Source organism: Phytophthora parasitica (genome assembly GCF_000247585.1).
Source record: "Phytophthora parasitica INRA-310 unplaced genomic scaffold supercont2.21, whole genome shotgun sequence".
Lineage (NCBI taxonomy): Eukaryota > Oomycota > Peronosporomycetes > Peronosporales > Peronosporaceae > Phytophthora > Phytophthora nicotianae.
In genome coordinates, this window is record NW_008649007.1 from 480,128 (window position 1) to 501,269 (window position 21,142).

Here is a 21,142-nt window from a genome sequence, read left to right on the forward strand (position 1 = left end):
TCCTTATGTATTACTAGTACTTGGAGCACAATTCTAATAAAAGAAGTTAGAATACAAGGACCGAATCACTACGCGACCAAAATGGAGCATGTAAAATGTTGGTAGTGGCAATAGCGGACGTGGCAGTGACGCACTTTAGAGGCGGAGGAGAGTCACGGTCAGACGCATGGAGATGTTGAGGCAACTTTTACCATCGCAGACTCGATTTCGGGTCGACACCCGCTCATCAGTCGCAACGGCACCTGTCCATCGCGTCAGTGTGCGGCAAGGTGCACACAGAGCGCTCTGTGACGGCTTTTGTTGTACCATCGAGGAGTATGGGCTTGGATGTGTTTCGGTATTTTCCATGGCGCGTGAACGTGCTCTGCGGATTCTGCATTCATAAACTTCACACAGGCTGTGTTGGTGGCCCACCACAGGCCCAACAACGCAAGAACTGGCGGAGGGCTCTGTGAAACTACATCTCTGCGACTGGCATTGCGACTGCGTGCATCTGTTGTTCTACCATGTTCAAATGCTGCCACAGCGACTCGTTTCAGCGCCATGCGGTCGCTTGGAAATTGAGGACCGGCACCTTTGCGCTTGACGACGAACACATACACCTCAGCATCGTAGACGACGGGCTCTGATATGCATGTGCACAGTTCAAGCGTTCAACTAAAAAAAAAGGATCTAGTAGTACACTCAAAGCTCACATCGGCAGAATGGCAACTTCCACGCTCGCAATGTGTGGATACGATGATTTACATTCTGAGGCTCCATTGCTGACCGAGTGCAACATCCGAGCGGACTAAAAGGGATACGTAACAAGCACGCCGAGCCACAAACCAAGCTGTCGAATCGCCTTCAAGTGTCCGTTTGTATGGACCGACTATCCGACTAACATTTTCCAGTGATGTGTACAGGACTAAGATGGGGCAAAGGCCACAAATATCTTGCCTAGCCTCCTTAGTACACGCCACCGTATGTCTGCCTCTCCACCGGCTCAGGCAACGGGCACGGACGTCTATCCCTCGCTGTTCGTGCAAGACAACATTCCGTAATTTGCGTCCTCCGCAACAGTTCGTCTGTACTTGACCATGCAGCTCTGGGGGTCTCTAGCCTTCTTACTCGGCGCCATCTCGGCTACCGATGTACAGGCTCGCACTCTGACCGCCAACTTCGACATCTTGTCTTACAACGACGTCTACGAGATGTTACAGGACACAGTCGAAGGTATTAAGCTCGGTGGTCCGTCGCGAGTGGTTCCCGTTGCCAAGGCCATGCGAGAGGCCAACCCGAACAGTCTCGTGCTGTTCGCCGGCGACACAGTCTCGCCGTCGCTCTGGTCGACGCAATTTAACGGCCAGCACATGGTTAAGGCACACAACGCCATCGGTCTGGACTTTGCATCATTGGGCAACCACGAGTTCGACTTCGGCCTTGAGAACTTTATGAACGTGACGCTCAACTCCAACTTCCCGTGGTTGAACGCCAACTGCTACGAAATCGCTAACCGCAAGCTACTGCGCGGTACGGTGCCGCACGCCATCAAGAACTTGACTGACGCTACAAACGGCCACATTTCCATCGGCTTGTTCGGCGTTATGTATGACATGCAAGATACCAGCAAAGGTCTGTACTGGGAGGACCCGATCCAAGCTGCGCGGGAGCAGGTGGCGGCGCTAAAGGCTCAAAACGTTGACTTCATTATCGCCATGACCCACCAGGACCTGGCGGACGACAACCGCCTCTCGAAAGAGGTTGCAGGCATCGACCTTATCATCGGTGGCCACGACCACACGTCGATGCTGCAGACCAACTACGGCACGCCGTATCTTAAATCCGACTTCGACTTCCGCTCTATCTGGAAGTCGCACGTTGAATACTACGCTGCCGACGCCGACAACGACCGCAAGTCGCTTATGACGCACCAGGCTATCCCGATTGTCGAGAGTATGCCGACAGACAACTCGCTGGACGCCGTCATCGCCACGTACCAGGCACAGATGGACGCGCTTGAGGAACAGGTCATCGGCAACCTGTGCGAGGACCTGGACCTCACACAGAGCGTCGTGCGCGCCAAGGACTGCAAGATCGGCCACCTGTTCGCGGATGCCGGTCTCCAGTACTACGGTGCTGGCTCGGCTGACATTGCCGTCATGAACGGTGGCGGTATTCGCGGTGACAAGGTCGTGGCTGCCGGTAATCTGTCCCTGGGTGAGGTGCTGTCCTGGTCGCCGTTCGGCAACACGTTGATGACCATCCAGACTAACGGCGCGTCACTCAAGCTGTTCCTGAACCGCGAGATGGTCGGAAACTGTGGCGACAACGTCGTCCAACAGAACGGCTTCTACGTTCACCCGTCGGGCTTCAACTATACGTACACGTGCACGGGCAATGGCGCCGGCGCCGTCTCAAGTTTGACGTGGCTTAACCACCCGACTAACACAGGCGACATCAAAGACACGGACGAGTTCGTCATGGCTCTCAGTAACTACCTGTACACGACCGAGTTTGCTGTGATTGAAGGTGTAAATGCCACGGTGAAGGTTAGCGAGGCGGAAGCTGAACGTGTGGACTCAGCGCTTGAAGCCTACGTGTCCAAGCTGAACAACGGCACTGTGTGCCTACCAAACGAATTGCGCTCGTTCGTCTCATTCTAAACTCCTTGCAGATAGGATGCAGGCGGGTGACAGCCTCAATAAACACAGATAGACTTGCACAGTGTGCATTGTTGCAAACGAAAATATAAGCAGCATTTGAATATTTCTTGATGGAATTGGTGTAGTACATTCGTCGGCAAAACGGGCGTCTTTCGTAAGGATGTTCGAACGCCATGGGAACGGCCGAAACACATCCCAACCCAGCCTCTCCGAACCGGAGTCCGGTAGCGACGCTCTGTTGCATTGCGATTGATGAACAGGGAGTTGACAGACACTCGAAGCTTCGACCTCGAGTGTTCTCTGCGGCTTGAGTCTAGGTAATACAGTAGCACAACTCTACAATTCTCCTTCATGGATGCACTTTTGAACTGATGTTGCCAAGCAAACCCCGTTTCATAGCAGAAGCGAAAGTGGATCACCGTGGCACCCGACTCAATCATAATGGAGAATGCCAACACCAACGCCTTGTAAACGTTTTGACAAACGTTGACGTTTCAGTGAGAAAACAAATTGGTTACACTTTCGGCTCGAACAGCAAACCTGTCATAACGATTCGTCCCTGATTTGTATCCATTGCGATCTTCAATCGAACACTGAGATCATTTGATTGACAAAATCTGCCACAATCCAAAAATCTCCGCAACAATGCTGCATCGCGTGCTCCCCGTTCTGTTGGCCTCTTTACCTTTCACCTCGGCATGGCTCGCTCCCATCGTCGCCAAGGGCAACAAGCTCTTCGACTCGGAGACTGGTCTCGAATTCCGCATCAAGGGGATGGCCTACTACCCGCGACCCAACAGTGGCGAAATGGCAGACGTCACTAACTACGACTGGGCGGCTGACGAGCACGAAGATGTGTGGAAACCTCACCTCGAGGTCATGCAGGACCTCGGAGTGAACACAATTCGGCTGTACTCAGTCGATCCCAGTGTGTCACACGACAAATTCATGTGTGCGTGTTCCCAAGCTGGAATCTACGTGTCTGTGGGCATGGCTGCACCTTGCGAAGGCTGCTCCGTGGCTGATGTGGCCGCCCCGAAATGCTACCCAGACGACATGTTCACACGCATGCAAATGGTGTACAACGCCTTTGCAGTGTACGACAATACGCTGCTTTTCAGCGTGGCTAACGAGCCCAACCTCATCTCTGTGGACGGAGACTCAGGAGAAGCAGTCATGCCCTGCATTAAGGCTATGATCCGGGACATCCGGGAGTACGCTGACAGTTGTGTGGGCAGCTTGCGAGAAGTCCCGATTGGGGTGGAGATGGCGGATATCCCACCGAGAGCGCAATGGCTGCAGTACTTTGACTGTGCAGCCAGCAATGATAGTTCGAGTGGCAGTGGAGACGCCTACGAACGAGCTCAATGGATGGGGTTCAACCCGTACGTCGAGTGTGATCCCACTGGACACACGGAGTATTCGCAGTCGACGGGGTTAGTGACGCTTATGAAGGACTACAAGGACGCAGCGTATCCGCGTCCCATCATGTTCGGCGAATTCGGCTGCAACACGGGAGACAACACTATGGATGAATACGAGAATCAGCGCACATTTTACGATGTAGGTGGTAATTTTGCACTTTGACTGGTATTATAAAATGACTGATGGTGTATGTCTTGCAGGCCAAGTGGATGAATGAAGAGGCTGATATGACGGAGGAAATTGTGGGTGGCAATGTTTTTGAGTTTTCAACCGAAATTGCCAACCTCGAGGGGGAAAAGGGTACGTTTTTGGTATTTTAAAAAGGTTGCTCCATGGTTAATTAGATCCCCCTAATGAACACCTTTATTTTGCATTTAGAGCTGACGAAGAAAGCGGATAAAGGCAAATACGGTGTGGGGTATTTCCAACCGGACGATTGTGACAACGAAAACACGACGTGCGAGTTCACGGCTTACCCTGAATACGACAACCTCAAAGAGGCTTACACGACCACCAAGAATTCGACTGTCGAAATGGATTCATTCACACCAACCAGGACGTCCGCTCTCAAGTGCCCATCCGGTCTCTCAATGGATCTGCCAGAAACGCCCGACGGTGAGGAATTCAATGCAGTGGCAATTACATATAGTTCATTGCCAACTAAAGTTTTGTATTGTGTTGCAGTTGAAACTTTGTCATGCTCCGTTGCACAGCCAATGTGTGACGGCCAGAAGTCCAACGACTTTGACTCCAGCACACTAGCCGATCTCAACGAGGGCAAAACAGCGTCATCGTCGACAGCTAGTGGCTCTTCGGCGTCTGCAAACGACAAGGAGAGCGCTGGTGCGCGCACCTCACCAGTCGAAGCTTTCGCGCTGCTTTTAACGGCGTTCCTGACACTACAATTGATGTAGAAAAAAAATGTATTATCAAAACTTTGTCTTTCCTCGGCATGATCCGGAGATTTTCAAGATTCCTTACTAGATTGGTTTGACTCGGTTGGCGTCAATCTTCTCAGTGTAGCTGTCGTCAGGATCTCGTCGCTGCGGACTTTGCAATAGTGAAGGAGCCATCGAGCAACTTGGTATACGCTTTGTAACTTCGCGCGATCAGCTCTTATCATCTGGCTCGTATTCGTAATCTGCGCGAGTCTGGCGTCCCAGTTTGGCGGTTTTGGTCATAGGCCCAGCTGACGATACTCCATCTTCGTGACTGTTTCCGTTCTCTTCTACTTGCTTGTGAAAAAAAAAATCAACGGCTTAGGTTCATTGGCTCGTTGCTTTCCAGGATTTCCGGTCAACTTGTAGTCGTAGACGTCGACGATAAGCGCTCCTACACCAACATTTCGTTTAGCAATTGAGCCGCGATCTCTTCCTGTCGGCGGCGAGTCGCAAGTCCATGCGAGCGCATCCACGCTTGATACATCTGACAGATTGATACTTTTTTTCACGTGCACAATTAAAGCGCAATACCTCCATGGCATGGATGTTGCATGACTCTAGTCTTGCGTCCCAGATTGGCATTCCCTTCTTCGTCAAGGTCAATAAGTCCGCGTAGTGGATCCGCGTCTAGTATATCGGCGTTTTTCCTGCATCCAGTTATAGTCATTTTTCATCGTGCTTTCGGCAGTTGTGAGCCATATATTAACGTTAGAAATGAATGGAAAAAAAGCAAAGACAGCTCAACTGTCTATGGAAAATTGGACTCCATCTCCCCGTTGCTAAGAGGAGCTTCACGGCGCTCGCCAAAGACGTAGTGGCCGACCACATAGCCGGCAATTACCCACAATAGCAACGTAAAGTCGTACGTCATGGACACTAGCATGAGCATATAGGCCACAAAAAGAGTGACGCCATGGAGCAAACAGTGTATACCGTGCTGTGTCTCTGGAGAGAGTGTACGGAACCAATTCGGCCCACAGGAGTCGGCCAACGGCATATTTTGAGCCGTCGATCGCAGTAATTGAGCACTCTCCGCAGCATTTGGCGCGTTGCTGCTCATCAATCGCTTGACGCTGCTCACCTTACGCAGTACACGGCGCAACTGCAACAAATACTCGTTGAAAACAGCCACCAGTGCCACCAGGATGCCCCCAAAAATGTAGCGTACACGCGAATCTAACACCCACCCGGGGAACCACAGCAAGATGCACGGCGTGGAGTTGCCACTTAGCGAGAAGCCGTTCAACATGGTCGTGCCTGGTCCAGAGCAGAATCCGTGCTCTCCTTTAGCCGCATTTCCCTCCTTTGAGGCTTGGAACGACAGAATATCGTCGTACACTTCACGCGCATGCGTCATACTGCACGTGTGCACTGCCTGGTCGCCGTGCCTCATCGTTACTTCCGGGCCACTAGAGACGGACGACGCCATGCCGCACACGGGGCATAATACGCTCTTCTCTTCCTCATTATGATGGTGTGTGGATGGAGCAGACATCACACCTTTCAGTCCCTTTAGCTGTAATGGAATAGCATCGTTAGAGGCTGCGCTGGATGCTACAAGGCTGGCATAACGTACCGGGTCGTCGAGGAAGGCGTCAAGCGTGTCTTGAGTGGCGAAGCGTAGTCTCTGACCGTTCTTGAGCTGCAGGTTGTAAGCCTTGCTCATTACCATCTCGCCGCTTACGGGGTCGTCCTGAATAGAGCGTGGGGTGAGGTTCAGCAGATACACACGTGGTGGAGGACGGAGGGTATTACCGGCATGTCGTCCATGTTCATGGCGTTGACGCTGGAGAGCGCGAATATGGCCGTACACAGCAAGAGAAGCGCTGCGAGACGATGGTTTACGCTGGTCATGGGTGCGTGAGAGACAGCAGGTTGATCTGGTACTGGTAGAGAAGTCTTGAGGTTGCTGTACTGACGTGGTGGAAATCCTGCCAAAAGTGATGGTCGCAAAGGAGCAGTAAACCCGTGATATTATATACAGGAGGGTTTGGACTCAGATCATTGAGCATGCAGACTACCGAAAACGCACCTTGTGATAATGAATACTTGTATCTTGACGGGATGTTAACTCGACGCAGGTCATTACTCGGCCACTTAGATCATTGGGTCGTGTACGCCTCGCGAGGAGCTATCGCTGACACAGGGCAAAATATGCAGTGGCTTGCCAACAACACTAGGTTGTCGTGGCATGTTCAATCTGACGGTTTTCATTCAACAATATATTGTTGAAATACTGAGTGGTGGACTAAAAAATGAGCACAATTTACCAAAAAGTTTTGAATAAGAAGCTTTTTTAGTGGAAGTCTGAGTCAGAGCTTCATTTCCGAACGACAGACATCGACAACAACAATGGAGCGAGGTGGCTTCTGCATGGGACCGGGGTCGCTCATGGGCACGGCTGGGTTCAAGTGGGCTGGACGTGACCCAATGGACGACTGCTCCATGCTGTGGCTCGAAAGCTGGGGGCTTACGAGCTTCTCACGCGCTGCTCTGGCGTGTCTTGTGGTCTTCCTTCTTGCCGTGTTGTCCCAATACTTGACGACGTCCAACGACTGCCAGCTGCAGCAGTCCAAGGACTTCTCCAAGCGCCGCTTTGCTACGGCTTTAGCGCAAAGAAACGGCGGGTCGAGCTTCTACGACCCGGAACTGGGTACGGACTGCGATAAGAGCAGTAAGACGTGCAAGCACGCAGAGGCGACGGAAGAGTCGGCGGTGCATCCCGAGAGGCCAGAGCTGATGGAGACGCTGGACGCCAAAGCCGTGACGCTCTCTATGGTAGAGCATGCGCACCCAACATCGGCCTCATTGACAGTGAGATCGCCACCGCTAACGTCCGTGAAGGTCGGCAACTGGGCGCACCTGGGCGACTCGCTAATGCGTGGCGTGAGGATTCTGCTCGCGTACCTTCTCATGCTGGTGGTCATGACGTACGACCTGACGCTTATCACCAGTATCGTGGTGGGCTTTATGACCAGCTTCTTCGTGTTCGGCAGGGACACGGCCAAGGTGCCCGTGTCGGCTGACCCATGCTGCTCGTAGGACAAAAGTGTCCGACATTTCGCGCGGTATCTGTGACGACATCCTCCCTAAAGACTTCGACGCTAGCGCGGCCAAGAAGCAGTAAGGCGGAGGCAAACATGCAACCAAACGAGCATCTCCATGCTCGTTTCTAAACTATTTCTATCGTAATTTACTTTGCAATGAAAAAAAAAGTTGTGAATTATGCGCGAGTAGATTACTCTGCCGAGTCCTCGACTACTGGTTGCATGTTGGCCTCCGCCTTACTGCTTCTTGGCCGCGCTAGCGTCGAAGTCTTTAGGGAGGATGCCGTCACTGATACCGCGCGCCACAATGTCCTTGAACAATGCAGCAGCGTTAGGAATGTCGAGAGCGACATCGTCCAGTACGAATTTGAAGCGCTCAAAGCCCTTAATCAGCTGACCCGTGGACACCACCTCGTTCGAGACCAGATAGGCCAGTAGCGACGCCATGGCTGCACTGTTGGCCTCTCCACCCTCTTCAAGCGAGTTCGTGATGCCGCGCTTGACCACTTCGTGGTGGAAATGCGGCACATTCAACTCGCGAACACAACGCGCAGCCTCCTCGAGGTCACGCGACAGCAAATACTCCTTGGTAAGCTGGTCAATGGCCACCTTGAGCTCCTCAACGGGACGGCCATCGCCAGGTCCCCAAGCCTTCTCCATTCGTGCCGTAGCGTGGTTGATGCTCAGCTTCTTAATCGCCTCAGCCGCGATCTCGGGGGCGTATCGCGTGATGAACGGGTCCTCCAGAAAGCTGGGCGGCAGGATCTCGTCCACTACCGCACGCGCGCAGAAGATGGCCAGCATGTTCTTGGCCGTGGGGATGTCAATCTGCAAGTCTCCAGCCAGCAGCAGCACGCGACGGAAGCCCATAAGCACCTGTCCAGCCGTGAGGCCGTCCAGATACAACGCTGAGAGCAGACGCGATGCCAACTCGCGTTCCTTGTCGTTCTTGTCCATGGCCATGGTGATCGCACGCTTGACCACTTCGTAGTTGAACTCGGGCTCGTCCAGGTCGTTGAGTGAGCTCAGCACTTCGTCGGCGTCTCCGCTAGTGAAATACTCCTCGAGAATCACGATGATGCGTTTCTTGATCTCCGGCGGCGGGTTGAGCGCCAGCTCCTTGGCCGCCAGTTCGTCCGGCTCGAGCGTTGGCGTCGACTTCGTTGGCGAACCGGCCACGGTGGACACGAGCACCACGTTCTCCTCCGCCTCGCTATCGTAGTTGGGGTCGCGCTCATCCGCAGGCACAGCCTGCGGGATCTCCGTCACCTTCCAGGACGCCTTCTGGCCGCCGCCCATGCGCTTGCCGGCGTCGCGCGACTTGCTGCGCTCCTTGCGGGGCGGTAGCGGTTTCTCACCGCCACCTGAGCCACCGCTACCACTGCTAGAGGTTGCATGGACCGGGGCTGGCTGCACCAGAACTTCCTCCATGGCAGTCACTGCCTCTAAATAAAAATAATAAATTAGAAATTGCTAGTGTGTTGAAGGAATCAGTTTAGGCTGACGTGCCCTCCTCACCTTCAGGAGCGGTGGACATGGCAGGGGGAAAGTGAGGGAGAGGAGAGAGGAGAGGACGAGGGAAAGAGAGAGAAGACGACGCGACAGGGACTTGGCTGGCGTCGGGCTGCTCTGCTTCCGGGTGTCCTTCCTCCGGGTTTGCTGCTTGCTTAGTTTGCTTCTTGAGCTTTTTGGATACTGTCCCCCTTTTTGGCGGCGACATAAATAGTGTTAGCTTGCCGTTTGTATGGGCTCACTTCAATAGTCATTGTACTCCCTCTAGAGAGTGACTAAATGTGAACTACAACTCTTTTGCTTACACCACGTTTGTTTGTGACAACAACCTTTGGTCTACACGTTGGTCCACGGTGCTAACGCACACCACACTGCATGGCATACAATCAGCATGGTTTTGTCATACTAGTCGTGGGTTTGGATCGGTCGATTGCTCGATTGATGATTCGAGCTGATGGAACTGCATGTTTTGGTTGTACTAGGCTGATTGCAGAACCGCTGACGTTGTCATTCAATACTGGCTGTGTTTGGACGGATTTGGTTTTTGGTATGGTCCTGCTTGGCTTATTTTTCGTTTGGCAACACGTCACTCTTCATGACCCCGCTAGACATTTCTCCTCTGCGCCATCACCGTTTATTTTTCGTCTCCTTCACCCCTTAGGCCACGCGCAGCACGACCCCCCAACTTTTCACGTCAAAAGAACACTCAACGCACACACCAACACGCACACAACACGCACGAGACGCAACATGCAACGACGGACATCTAACTCCTCTCCTCTTTCCTTCCGTTTTCTTCGGCGTAGGTTCCTTGGATCGTTCGTGTCAATCGCGTGTGCAGTGCGCGCCCGATGCGGGAATCACAACATGTAGAACGTCGCGCGGTCTACCTCTGGTAATGATTCCTTGCATCCGAGGCAACTCGTAGCGAATGAGTCGTTTGCTGTGAAGCAACTGCAAAAGCAACAACTAGCAGTTAGAGAAAACGTAGTCGATAGAGCAAAGCGTCCATAGTTAAAAGACTCACAGCGAACACAGCCAGGATTCAGCTCCAATTTTGATGTTGCTCGGTCCATACACACGCGGTCGTCCGCACTTGTCACACTTGGCATTCCAAATACTCACATCCGCACGGCATTTAGTCCCAGTACACTTCCATGTATCTCGTGCTGTTTGAAACTGCACCGTGAGAATGCGCTGCGTATGGGCATCCATTCGCTGCACGCGAATCATCGAGTTTTTAACGTTTTTCGCTGCTCAACATGGCAAATAATTGTACACATGAGTCATCAATCACGCAACAGACAGAGAAAAAGAACGACCCGACGACTCACAATTAAGTTCCTCTACGGCTTCGAGCGCTCCCCTCTCCGTCTCAAATGTCACGCAAGCATCGCCTCGACCGAAACGGGTACGCTGACACGAGAAGATGTCAATAGCCGGAAACCCAGTCTCTCTGTCAACCTGCAGTCCAAAGACACAAGTCAGTTGCGCACTACGCACAGACAAGAACGTCTGAGCAACTTACCGCAACACCAAAACGCGCAAAGTCCTCCTCAATCTGCTCAGCAAACACAGTCGCGTTCACTCCTGTCACGTACACCTGCCTGGCCATCAGACCTTCATCCACGGAAACGCTGTCCAGATTGAAGCGGATGTCTTCGACTTCTTTTATCAAAGCATTTCCATCATCGTCCGAGTCCGAGATGAACATATTGTCGCCATCGTCATCAAACGGGGCCAATGCACCAGGTAAAGGAGATGTTTCCGAGGAATGTGACGTCTTCTGCTTCTTCGCGGGTCGATCAGAGTCTTCAATTTTACCGTTTTGGCAGACTTCACCCACCTCAAGCGGCTCGGTTGACTCTTTTTTCTTGCTGGAGTCACGGAAATCTGGAGAACGCGAACGCCGACTACCATTAGTTTGTCGGTTCCAGTCGCGGCTATCCGTACGGCGATGATCACGCTCACTAGATCTCTCACGCGACCACGACCTCGAACGCGAACGGCGGCGATGCCGACTGCTGCCGTAGTCCATACCTCGTGGGCTCAGAGAGCGAGACCTCGATCGAGATGACCCTCGACGCCTGCGATCATCACGCCTGTCATGCCGGTCGCGATCTCTAGAATGCGGTGACGGTGATCGCTCTCTCCGACGATCATCATCGCGCCTGTAACTACTATGCTCCCGTCCACGTCGTCCACGCGAAGGTGAATCATACTTGTCCGATTTCGCTGACTGCGCGGCTTGAGGCCCATAGTAGCTGGGCCCTGTGTTTTTCTTTGACGAGGCCGAGTTCTTCTTGCGACGTTTGTTTTGCGCGTTCCCTCCCTGCTTTGCAACATTACCAACTGATACCGTCTTTGACGTCTTTGCATCCAGCGTAGACTTTTCCACCTGCGATGCTTGTTTTTTCTTCTTCGGAATTGGAACTTTGTCCCAATCTGTATCCTGCAGCCGGCTCTTAACCATAGGGGTGCCATTTCGTGCTGCTTCCTCCTGCATTTTCTTAAAGCGACTGGGACGTTTGTAGCCGGCCCCTTCGCGAATATCGCTTGCACTCTCTTGTTCATCCATGTGCAGCGCGTCATAAATACTTATTTGAGGCTCTCGCCTGTATCCACCTTTGTCTTTCACTTGCGAATACTGCCCATTTGATGCCACAGAAGAATCCTGTGTTGTCAACAAGCTCGAGTTAAGCCCTCCACCACCGTAGCGAGACTTTGAAACAATCCGAGGCGTCTGCGCTGCATAAGTGGGAGCATCCTCTGTCTTCTTCGCCCCTGCATACGAAAGATACCTGGCTTGGGGTTTGTCGTCTGGTTTCTTAGCCATTTCCTTCGCCAGAATAGCCAATGGTACATCATCAAGGTCCTTTGCGACGTTGTTATTGAACGCTTTGGTCGGGACCATTGTGTATTGGCTTTTCGACGGTCGCTTAGCTCCAGGTGTATCCTCTGGATTCAACATTTTAGTACTCCGCCTTGTCACTGCATACTTTCCTTTCATTGTAGTTGTTGTAGCGACAGGCTTTTTCAGCGTTTTTGGTCGAAGTCCGTTTGAGCCAACCGTAGACTTTGTAGGCGTGACGGAGGATTTCTTTTGGTCGTCTGCAGCTTTCCCAGAAGCACTTTCTCTCTTCTTCCTGTGAGTTTCATCGTAGGTGTGCACCGGCAACGGCTTCGGGGCAGTAGAAGTTGTGGTCTTGGTCTTGGGTTTCAATTTGAGCGGCGTGAAGTCGAAGAATTGCTGCACTCCAGCTCTCGAAGCATCAATTTTGTCCCCACTAGTTGTTTTCCCATTTGGACTACAATCGCCGCTCCTTTCAGATGTCGATTTCTCCTTGGATGTTGTGCCGTCGTCCATCTTGCTACTTGTAGCGGTGTCGACCTCGCCACGCGCTGTGTTCTTCGCATTGCTCGGAGATTTATCACCGGAGTCACTGTCATCACTGTAATCGAGTCCGAGGTCGTCTGTGTCTGGTTCGTCGTCATCCAGTATCTCCGTTTCAGCTTCCGACACATCGTCATCTTCCAGTTCTGCACTAGACTGTGCTTTGCCACTAGCATGCTCTGCCTTCCCTTGCTTCTCGCCTGCATTTACATCTGGGCCCTGTTGTTCCTTATCAATACCGCTATCAACCACCAGTTCAGCCGCAATACTATTATCTTGGTCAATATTTTCCTCCGTCTCAACCGACAAATCCTCTCCCTCGAAATCAACAGTCCCCGTGTCCGAAAGATCAGCATCGTCATCACTGGCACCTGAAGGATGCATCGCCGTATTCGTAATGTTTGTAGAGTCATCATGTGTACCACTTTCCTGAGTTCGTTCGGCAGCTGCAGTTTCGGGGGAAACTACGCCAGAAGGGATAACGCTATCTGCCGATATTTTATCCACCGCACCAGGAGCTGTCGAAAATGCATTGGTTGCTTCCGCTGGGTTAGGCTCTTGTTCCTGATTATGTTCTTCCAGAAGCCGATCTTGGGGAATCTTCAATCGCAAGATCGTCGATTCCTTCGAAACTTCCGAATCTTTCGCATTACTATCAGCACTATGGTTGCTCTTCGAATGATCAACATGAACCTGCGGAGTGCTGCCCTTGTCGCTGTCTCCTGTTTCATCTCCACTAGACAAAAGCTCGATCGGATGATTTGGCTTCCCGTCATCGGATTCTTCTGTGGTCGTAGCAGGCGTGAGACCAGTTCCATTTCCTGCAGAACTACTTAATGGGCGTGCTTCCTGCACGTTCACCGGCGACGATGTCGTACTGCTGGTGGCACCCTGTGTCACTTTTCGTGTGACGGCGGGTTTTCGTGAATGAGTCTTTTTCTTCTTCGTCGATATCTCCGCCTGACGCAGTCGCTTCCTTTTTCGCTTTGCCGGTCGTTTATCCTCGTCACTATCCAAATAATCGTCACTGAGTAGATCCACCACATCAGGCTCGTCTGGTTCAGGAATCTCTTCATCTTCTGCTGGCGAGTAGTCACTGCTCATGTCGTCTTCGCTGTCGCTGTCACTTTCACGTATGATCCTCTTGACCTGCAACAAAACCTGGTGTTGTTCCTCCTCTGAAGTCATACCGTAGCGGTGAGTATGCTTCCGTTTCCGTCGCATATTTTCCTTGCGTCGGATCACCTCCGGGTCTCGGTATCCTGTCACCCAACTCAACATCTCAGCAGTAACATCATCCGGCTTCGTCGTAGCGGTAACTGGAGCTGCTGCTTTCTTTTTGTGAGGATCTTGAGGACTCTTGGACGATACCTGGTGCATATACTGAGCTCTGCCCGTCTGCACTTGCATTCCATTGCCTCCCGTCTTATCATCTCCAAAACTCTTCAATAAATGAGGTGGCGTGCTCTCTTCCGTCTTGGTCTCTTCAGAATCCGAATGATGCACTTGCACATTCAGCTCTTGCAGGAGCTCGTTAACCGACGAATCGTCCCCTAACGTCGCGCTAGCAGTCATGGTACTCGTCGTTGAAGTCCCCAGCGCCTTTGGATCCAACTGCGACATGGGCACCGCCTTGGTCTTAGGCTTTAAATTAGGGGACACCAGGTTGTTCGGCATCTCTAACGGCTTCATGAGGTCTCCAGCACTCAATGCGGGTTCAACTGGGGTCGCGGCGGCTGCCGCCTTGGCCGCCTCGGCCTGCAGCAACGCGCTCATGTCTGACACATCCACATCACCCAGGAAGTCCAGTGCTCCGTCATCTTCGTCCTCACTGGCTGTTGTCTCGGTCTGCAGCGAGAGCTGATGGTCTTTGTAGCCAATGTGCGCCTTGACGCGCTGGAAGAGCCGATCGTTCCCCCGGTGCTTGGCCCTGCGAGTAGCCGCGAGCCATTGGCGTGCACGCAGCAGCTCGCTGTCCCATAGAGCCGCAACACTGTCGCCCATGGTGCGATCCTCTGCCCGAAGCGTACAAGTATCCGTTGAGTGCGCGCGGGAGTGCGGGATGCAGAGTGAAGGTCACGAAGATGGCTCGAGTGCGCACTCACCGTTGCTCTTCGCCTGCGGTTTGATGTGGCTGATTCCAGTTGAAATGATCTTGGCGATTGTAAGGGCAACGGCAGCATATCGGTGATTGGCTAGTTTAAAGCTGTGTTCGCCACATAATATATTGAGGTGGCCAATCACGCGGCAGTGCATCAAATGGCAGAGCAGCAACCGACAACCATGGTGAAGCTGCGCGGCTACGACTTCTACCGCGCCATCGGCTCGCCCAAACACATCGTGGCACCCATGGTAAGTTGGCGTAGTCAATTGTATGCGAATTAGCATCATAACGCCATCATATAAGCCTGTCCAAACGTTGATTGACGCAACGTGTATGCTTTTTTTTTAGGTAGACCAGTCGGAGTTGGCCTTCCGCATGCTGTGCCGAAAGCTGGGCGCCGAGTGCTGCTACACACCGATGTTCCACAGTCGTCTGTTTGCCGAGAGCGCCGAATACCGCGAGAAAATGTTCGAGCACCACATTCAAGATAGGCCACTCGTCGTGCAGGTATGTTCCATATTTCAATGGGCTTTTACAAACATGTGAGTTTCTATTACTGACAAGGATGTATGTCCTTCTGTTTGCCAGTTCTGTGGAAATGATCCGAAGACAGTGTTGGCAGCGGCTAAGATGGTGGAGGGCCACTGCGACGCCGTGGACTTGAACCTGGGCTGTCCGCAGGGTATCGCTCGTAAGGGCCACTACGGGTCTTTTCTTATGCACGACAAGGATACAGTGAAGGCCATTGTGGAGACGCTGAGTGCTGGATTGAATATCCCCGTTACAGTCAAGATCCGTGTGTTCCCTGACGACAACGAAACGCTGGAGTTCGCAGACATGCTGCAGGAGGCTGGATGTGACCTGCTGACTGTGCACGGTCGCACCAAAGAGATGAACAAGACAGCGGTGCGCGAAGTAGACTGGGATATCATCCGACGCATTAAGGAGCGGCTGACGATCCCAGTGATCGCAAACGGAGGCATCGAGACTCACGAGGACATTGCTCGCTGTCTGGAGGCCACAGGCTGTGACGGTGTCATGAGCTCTGAGGGGCTATTGGAGAACCCAGCGCTGTTTGCTGAAACTAACAACACACCGGGTGAAGATACGTCGTTCTTGGAGCTGGCCAAGCAGTATCTGGAGTGTGCGACGCTGTACCCGCCTGCAAGCGACAAGATCGTCCGAGCTCATCTCTTCAAGATCCTGTTCCAAGACCTGCGGATGCACTCGGACTTGCGCGACGCTCTTGCAGCCGCCAAATCACAAGATGAAATGGTGGAAATTGTCGACGAACTGGCCATGCGTTTGAAGGAGGCACAAAGCGAAAACGCTGGGCCCGAAGCCAAGAAGGTGACATATGCAGCCGAGACGAGCTGGTACCGACGTCATAGACAAGGCCAAGAGAAGCTTCGACGCCGCGACTCGTACGAGAAGTGCCTCGACACCGGCTTCGGCAGTCTCTTCGCGTAAGCCCAACATGTTTGTTTACACAGCGAGACAGAGCCCACAATGCGGCTAACTGATAGAGTCTATTGATCTTTGGGTCTGATGTTCATGTTGTCTATGATGTCTCGTCATGGTCCCTAACACTGACGTTTGTATCGTTATGATACGGAGTTGAGTCCCATTCCCCAGCCAAGCTTCATCCGTTTTTCACGAGGAGGCAAACTGTCGTCGGTCGAGCGTGAGGGTGAAGATCCAGCAGAGGCTGTAAAGCTCGCTGGCAACGGGACATACTCGCTGACATCCTGCATCTCCGAATCCTCGGTATCAGCATGCTTGACATCTCTGCGCGACGTAGACAACGATCTCGATTTCCGCTTGTCGCTTCTGGACTTGTGTCGATCATGATGGCTCGATTTCTCCACCAAACCATCATGTGTAGACAACGATCGCTTGTGGCGATGTTCACTGTGTCGGTGGTGATGAGATGATCGCGATGAGGTGCTGCGACTGCCAGCACTACGGTGTTTCTTGGCCTTCGCCTTGAGTAAGTGCTGCACGAGTTTCTTCTTCTGCACTGGAAATGTCGAGGGCAAGTCACTGAAGTCGAACGTTCTCTCACCACTCCGAACACTGTCAAAGTAGCGCATGTCCAGGAGTTTTTTCACCGTGCTGCGTCTTGCAGGGTCCAACTGGAGCATAGCCTCCAGCACTTCGACCGCATCTTCGGGGAAGTCTGGGAATTTGGATCGCTGCTCCAGTAGCGTCTTGCGGAGACGCATCTTGTACTCGTGTTTGGGTCGGAAGGCGTTGTACAGCGGGAGTTTATGCGCGCCTTCCCACGACATGCTCGGAGTGCCGCACAAGCGATAGATCAGATCCAGCTGCACCTTGACGTCCTGTCCTTGAAGGAAGGGGATCTTCTCGAGAAGAATTGCAAGCACCACACACCCAGCCGACCACACATCGGAGCGCCACGTGTACTTGGTCTCTCCGAGCAGAACCTCAGGTGCAGTCACGTACAGCCACGCACCATAGCAGTGTTCTTTACGCTCGCTATCACTCATCTCGTAGCCAGCAATAGTCGATCCTTCTCCGTCCTTGGGCTTGATGTTGGCGATCTTACGCATCGAGTGGAAGCCTCCAAGCTTGATGCCGTTCTTGAACACCAACAAATGCGATGGAGCAATAAAGCGATGTACATATCCTTGATCGTGCACGGCTGCGAGACTCTGAAGCATATCGAAGATGGCCTTCTTACGCAACGTCGAAGACAGAGGAACGTGCGCCTCAAAGATCCCCGAGAACATGTGCAGTGGCTGCTCGAAGGCCAAGTAATGTTTCTGTCGAGCCAGACGATCGATACCTTCAGGCAGAGGGTTTCCGTCATCATCAATAGTAGCAGCGAGTAAGTCCAGCTCGTCAACGTCGGAGTTTTTTCCAGTCTTCGACTCACTCGCTTGACGGTCTTTCCGATCAGCAGGAAAGATAATTCCATGGAGCTTCATAAAGCGATCAGGCAAGAGTGACGAGAGAGTGGTCGCCGCAGAGAGTTCCCGTAAACACGCCTCGTTGATGCCCTTTTCCTCCGTGAAGAACAGTTCCTGCTCGAGATACGGCCACGACTGCAAATACACAGGCTTCCCCGCTAAGTCGAAGCCCACGTCACTCGAGATGACGCCCAAGAACGCTCGTTTCCGGATCGACTCGACCTTAACGATCTCGTCTGTGTGTATGCGAACATCGCCCACATTTGAGTCATTTGTACCAGATGCAGACTTCTTGGGAGAGATCGATAGCGCCGAGACGATCCCCAAGTTATCGCTGGTTTGACTTGTTGAGCTGGGAATGGGTACGGAGCTTCCCATCTCCTTGAACGTGATACACCTCTTCCCAGTATTGTGCGAGGGTGATACAGTCGGAAAATTCCCCATTCCCGTAGCGGACACTGTCGAAACTGCGCCTAAAGCTGATGACAAGCTGGGAGCAGGGAGATTAATCCATTGTTTGAGCAACCGAGCTATCCTTTCCGAAATGTACACGTCCTTTTTGTCCTTCGAGACGTCGAACTGTGTCATATCGAAGTCAGGCGCGTTCGCATCCTTCGGTTGTTTCTGCTGTGCCGACTTGGACTGTTTCTCCAGACGCACCCACCGGTCTTTCAGCTGCGTACAGATCGATAACGAGCAGTCCAACAACATGCGCGCTTCGCTGGCGTTTGTTTGCAGGTCTAGTTGAGGCAAGAAGTCGGGGATCTTGCAGATAAAAGGCGCTGGGCGAGAGCTCAGAGCTTCAGTTACGGCCGCACTTACATACACCACACTGAGCATCACGCACTCCACCGGAGTGTGCCTCCAAATGGGCAACGGCAAGGCCTCTGCCACCAAGTGCTTTGCTTCTTTTTGGACCTCTGGAGGCGGCAATGAAGAGAGAAAAGGGGTTATGTGGTGTCCATAGCCGTTTTGAGACAACGCGACCAGTTTCTTCGAGCTCTTGCGCGTTGTCAGGAGGTCCAGCAACGCGTACGGATCTTCCCCCGTTACATCATAGTGCAGACCTTCCAGCAGTTCGCTCTCCGCTTTAACCAAATGTCGTTTAAGCACTCCAAGCTCGGGGGACGCGGCTGTGAGACGTTCGGCAGCTGACAAACCGTGCTTGGCCTTGTACACTTCCTTAACAAACGCTGTCCACGGTACTTTGCGAGCATGAGCCTTCAAGAACAAGTGTAACATCGTCGCAGCATAGATATCCACTTCCATTGGCATCGTGTGGAACGTGAAATATCTGTTGAGCGCGATGATGGCACTGGTAGCATCTTCTCGGTCCAGTCGCAGTCCTTTGGCGATGTGGAAAATGCTCTTCACGTACTTGACTCGCAGCGTTTCTTCCAGTGACGCCGATAAAACTTGCTGCACCGATAAGTTCTTCAATTCGTCTTCAGTAACGAGCCAGTTGAGCTTCCTGCCGAAGCAATACGGGTCTATTTTCTTCTCTTGCACATTCTCCTTCTCTTCAGAAGCCAAAGAACTGCTCGTAATCCCCGCTTGCCGCATCATCTGCACTTTTGTTTTCTGATGACGGAAATTATCCAGCTCCTTGGTGCCCGCTTGATACACTCGCAACATCTTGTCCAGCAGGTTGCGACGGTCCAAAGTCCGTCGAAATGAAGACGCGAGCTCGTAATTTTCCAACTCCACCAGCGCCCAGCCTGTACCGTCCAAGAAGTGGAAGACATCGGCGCTCACCAGTGCATGCGGGTGTTTTCGACTGATAAACAAGCTGCGGAGGCCACGTTCGTCGTATTCCTTGGGTAAAAACTTGACCAGCAGCTTATTGGACACAACTTTTCCCTCACGGTCCAGCAGCTCGCCATATTCGTTCCTCTTTTGAGTATTGAAGTTGTTCTCCAGTCTCGCCGTCGCCACTGGAGATGGTGTACGTACAGGGGACGGTGTCATCGTCTCCTTCTTAGGTGAGGGATCTCTACTATCAGCATTCGTGACTGGGATTCGTCTCTTGGGGATGGCAAACACTTGTCCGCCCTCTTTGTCCCCAGGAGGACAGTAAAGTTGCCATCCGTTCTCCTTAAGTTGCACGTACTGCTTCTCAGTCGCATCCTGCTCCTCCTCCGTGTCATTCTCATCCGTCTCATACCCTCCAGGCTCCAATAAATCCTCCACTTCATATCGATCTTTTTGCTCGTCGTAACCCTTAATAAGCTGAACATCGTACTCCGTTTTATCCTCAGGAGACAGGAACACTCGTACACGGCGTCCCACAAGTGCGTTGCCAATTTCCTGCTTCTCTGGATCTCGGAAGTATCCTGTCTGTGCCTCTGCGTTCTGCAGCGTCTCGTTCTGCGTGCCGATGACTCCTTTACAGCTCGGAGCTCCGCAAAAACACTTGATCTGTCTGGATCCGAGCGCTTTCCACTTATAGTCGAACGTCAATTCCTCGCCTACTTCAATGTCCCTCAACGCACTCACTGCGATTCGTGTCTCCCCTTTAACTGTCCACTTCTCCGTCTTACAATTAGGTTCGCAACTGTGGTTGACGAACCTAGTGAAGCTGCCTTTATTGCGGGCGTCAATGTACACTCCAGGGGCCAGTAATAAGTAGTAAAAGTTAAGTTCGTGTCTCGGAACGCTTTTCAGGCGTCGCGCCAGCTCCTTCTGGTCGATAATCTCGCCCACATACTCCCCCACGATGCTTAATTGAGGGATATGCTGTCTAGTGCGCACGCCGTAGCCCTTGTGCTCCGTTTTGAACGGTTCTAGATGCGGATATCGCTCGGGATGTTGCAGTCTCTGATTCCTACAGTACTGACCTGTGGGGCAGGACGCTGTACACTCGACATACGTGGCGAAGTTGAGGCACGACACGTCGTCGCAGCGCCGCACCGGCTCGCCCTTCTGCTCGGCTTCTTCGCGCTCCGCCGCGTCCGGGAACGTGCAGAAGCACAGCGCGCCTTCTTCCTCGTCTTCGTCCTCATCTCGACGACTGCGACGGCGCACTTTGTCCCGCGCCAAGTGCTTCAGAGGGTACTCGTTGCGCTCGATGAGCTGCACGTTGCGCAGCGCCTGCAGCTGGTCGAAGCTCGTGGTCTCTGGCAGCGCGTCGGGGCTGCTGCT

At 52.7% G+C, this 21,142-nt stretch overlaps 7 protein-coding genes across 16 annotated transcripts in view; 4 read left to right on the forward strand and 3 right to left on the reverse strand.

Moving 5' to 3' along the window:
- The first annotated feature begins 39 nt into the window (after positions 1–39).
- Positions 40–2,758, forward strand: PPTG_09834 (hypothetical protein). The gene has a single exon (XM_008905614.1). It carries the CDS (start codon positions 1,080–1,082, stop codon positions 2,643–2,645), a length of 1,566 nt encoding a protein of 521 aa, XP_008903862.1. The 5' UTR covers positions 40–1,079; the 3' UTR covers positions 2,646–2,758.
- Positions 2,759–3,267: 509 nt separating this feature from the next.
- PPTG_09835 (hypothetical protein) lies at positions 3,268–5,051 on the forward strand. Its single transcript, XM_008905615.1, has 4 exons — positions 3,268–4,208; positions 4,271–4,370; positions 4,449–4,685; positions 4,755–5,051. Exons 1-4 carry the CDS (start codon positions 3,291–3,293, stop codon positions 4,982–4,984), a joined length of 1,485 nt encoding a protein of 494 aa, XP_008903863.1. The 5' UTR covers positions 3,268–3,290; the 3' UTR covers positions 4,985–5,051.
- Positions 4,976–7,151, reverse strand: PPTG_09836 (hypothetical protein). 5 transcript variants are annotated; one of them, XM_008905617.1, is made up of 5 exons: positions 7,044–7,151; positions 6,767–6,942; positions 6,588–6,704; positions 6,180–6,527; positions 4,976–6,113 (listed from the first exon to the last, which is right to left on the reverse strand). In XM_008905617.1, the coding sequence occupies exons 2-5, from the start codon at positions 6,863–6,865 to the stop codon at positions 5,760–5,762; spliced, it is 918 nt and encodes a 305-aa protein (XP_008903865.1). In that variant the 5' UTR covers positions 6,866–6,942; positions 7,044–7,151; the 3' UTR covers positions 4,976–5,759. The 5 variants fall into 5 exon arrangements, with proteins under 5 accessions (XP_008903865.1, XP_008903868.1, XP_008903864.1 ...); XM_008905620.1 differs by having other exon boundaries at positions 4,976–6,527; XM_008905616.1 differs by having other exon boundaries at positions 4,976–6,704.
- A 170-nt stretch (positions 7,152–7,321) lies between these two features.
- Positions 7,322–8,246, forward strand: PPTG_09837 (hypothetical protein). Its single transcript, XM_008905621.1, has one exon. The coding sequence runs from the start codon at positions 7,364–7,366 to the stop codon at positions 8,051–8,053; it is 690 nt and encodes a 229-aa protein (XP_008903869.1). The 5' UTR covers positions 7,322–7,363; the 3' UTR covers positions 8,054–8,246.
- Positions 8,063–15,119, reverse strand: PPTG_09839 (hypothetical protein). Of its 5 annotated transcripts, XM_008905625.1 has the most exons (6): positions 11,099–15,114; positions 10,905–11,034; positions 10,598–10,823; positions 9,876–10,524; positions 9,577–9,761; positions 8,192–9,503 (listed from the first exon to the last, which is right to left on the reverse strand). In XM_008905625.1, the coding sequence occupies exons 1-4, from the start codon at positions 14,966–14,968 to the stop codon at positions 10,431–10,433; spliced, it is 4,320 nt and encodes a 1,439-aa protein (XP_008903873.1). In that variant the 5' UTR covers positions 14,969–15,114; the 3' UTR covers positions 8,192–9,503; positions 9,577–9,761; positions 9,876–10,430. The 5 variants fall into 5 exon arrangements, with proteins under 5 accessions (XP_008903870.1, XP_008903873.1, XP_008903874.1 ...); XM_008905622.1 differs by having other exon boundaries at positions 8,063–9,497; positions 9,577–10,524; positions 11,099–15,119; XM_008905626.1 differs by having other exon boundaries at positions 9,876–10,823.
- A 78-nt stretch (positions 15,120–15,197) lies between these two features.
- On the forward strand, positions 15,198–16,851 carry PPTG_09840. Of its 2 annotated transcripts, none has more exons than XM_008905627.1 (3): positions 15,198–15,316; positions 15,417–15,575; positions 15,657–16,851. In XM_008905627.1, the coding sequence occupies exons 1-3, from the start codon at positions 15,224–15,226 to the stop codon at positions 16,536–16,538; spliced, it is 1,134 nt and encodes a 377-aa protein (XP_008903875.1). In that variant the 5' UTR covers positions 15,198–15,223; the 3' UTR covers positions 16,539–16,851. The 2 variants fall into 2 exon arrangements, with proteins under 2 accessions (XP_008903875.1, XP_008903876.1); XM_008905628.1 differs by having other exon boundaries at positions 15,421–15,575.
- Positions 15,973–21,142, reverse strand: part of PPTG_09841 (CMGC/CDK protein kinase) — a gene marked incomplete at its 5' end in the record, with an annotated part of 7,347 nt that continues 2,177 nt past the window's right edge. The window contains one exon of the mRNA XM_008905629.1: positions 15,973–21,137. Within this exon, the coding sequence (XP_008903877.1) occupies positions 16,673–21,137 (4,465 nt within the window). The 3' untranslated portion in view covers positions 15,973–16,672. The remainder of the gene's footprint in view (positions 21,138–21,142) is intronic.

Excerpts from the sequence above, each read along its gene's own strand:
- PPTG_09839 (XM_008905622.1), bottom strand. The coding sequence starts at position 14,968 with ATGGGCGACAGTGTTGCGGCTCTATGGGACAGCGAGCTGCTGCGTGCA. Across the intron at positions 11,035-11,098 it reads TTGCGCGTTTTGGTGTTGCG|GTTGACAGAGAGACTGGGTT; the intron begins GTAAGTTGCTCA and ends TTTGGACTGCAG. Across the intron at positions 10,525-10,597 it reads GAATCCTGGCTGTGTTCGCT|TTGCTTCACAGCAAACGACT; the intron begins GTGAGTCTTTTA and ends TTGCTTTTGCAG.
- PPTG_09840 (XM_008905627.1), top strand. The coding sequence starts at position 15,224 with ATGGCAGAGCAGCAACCGACAACCATGGTGAAGCTGCGCGGCTACGAC. Across the intron at positions 15,317-15,416 it reads AACACATCGTGGCACCCATG|GTAGACCAGTCGGAGTTGGC; the intron begins GTAAGTTGGCGT and ends CTTTTTTTTTAG. Across the intron at positions 15,576-15,656 it reads ATAGGCCACTCGTCGTGCAG|TTCTGTGGAAATGATCCGAA; the intron begins GTATGTTCCATA and ends TCTGTTTGCCAG.
- PPTG_09834 (XM_008905614.1), top strand. The coding sequence starts at position 1,080 with ATGCAGCTCTGGGGGTCTCTAGCCTTCTTACTCGGCGCCATCTCGGCT.
- PPTG_09836 (XM_008905616.1), bottom strand. The coding sequence starts at position 6,865 with ATGACCAGCGTAAACCATCGTCTCGCAGCGCTTCTCTTGCTGTGTACG. Across the intron at positions 6,705-6,766 it reads TGAACATGGACGACATGCCG|GACGACCCCGTAAGCGGCGA; the intron begins GTAATACCCTCC and ends CGCTCTATTCAG.
- PPTG_09835 (XM_008905615.1), top strand. The coding sequence starts at position 3,291 with ATGCTGCATCGCGTGCTCCCCGTTCTGTTGGCCTCTTTACCTTTCACC. Across the intron at positions 4,371-4,448 it reads CAACCTCGAGGGGGAAAAGG|AGCTGACGAAGAAAGCGGAT; the intron begins GTACGTTTTTGG and ends TTTTGCATTTAG. Across the intron at positions 4,686-4,754 it reads TCTGCCAGAAACGCCCGACG|TTGAAACTTTGTCATGCTCC; the intron begins GTGAGGAATTCA and ends ATTGTGTTGCAG.
- PPTG_09837 (XM_008905621.1), top strand. The coding sequence starts at position 7,364 with ATGGAGCGAGGTGGCTTCTGCATGGGACCGGGGTCGCTCATGGGCACG.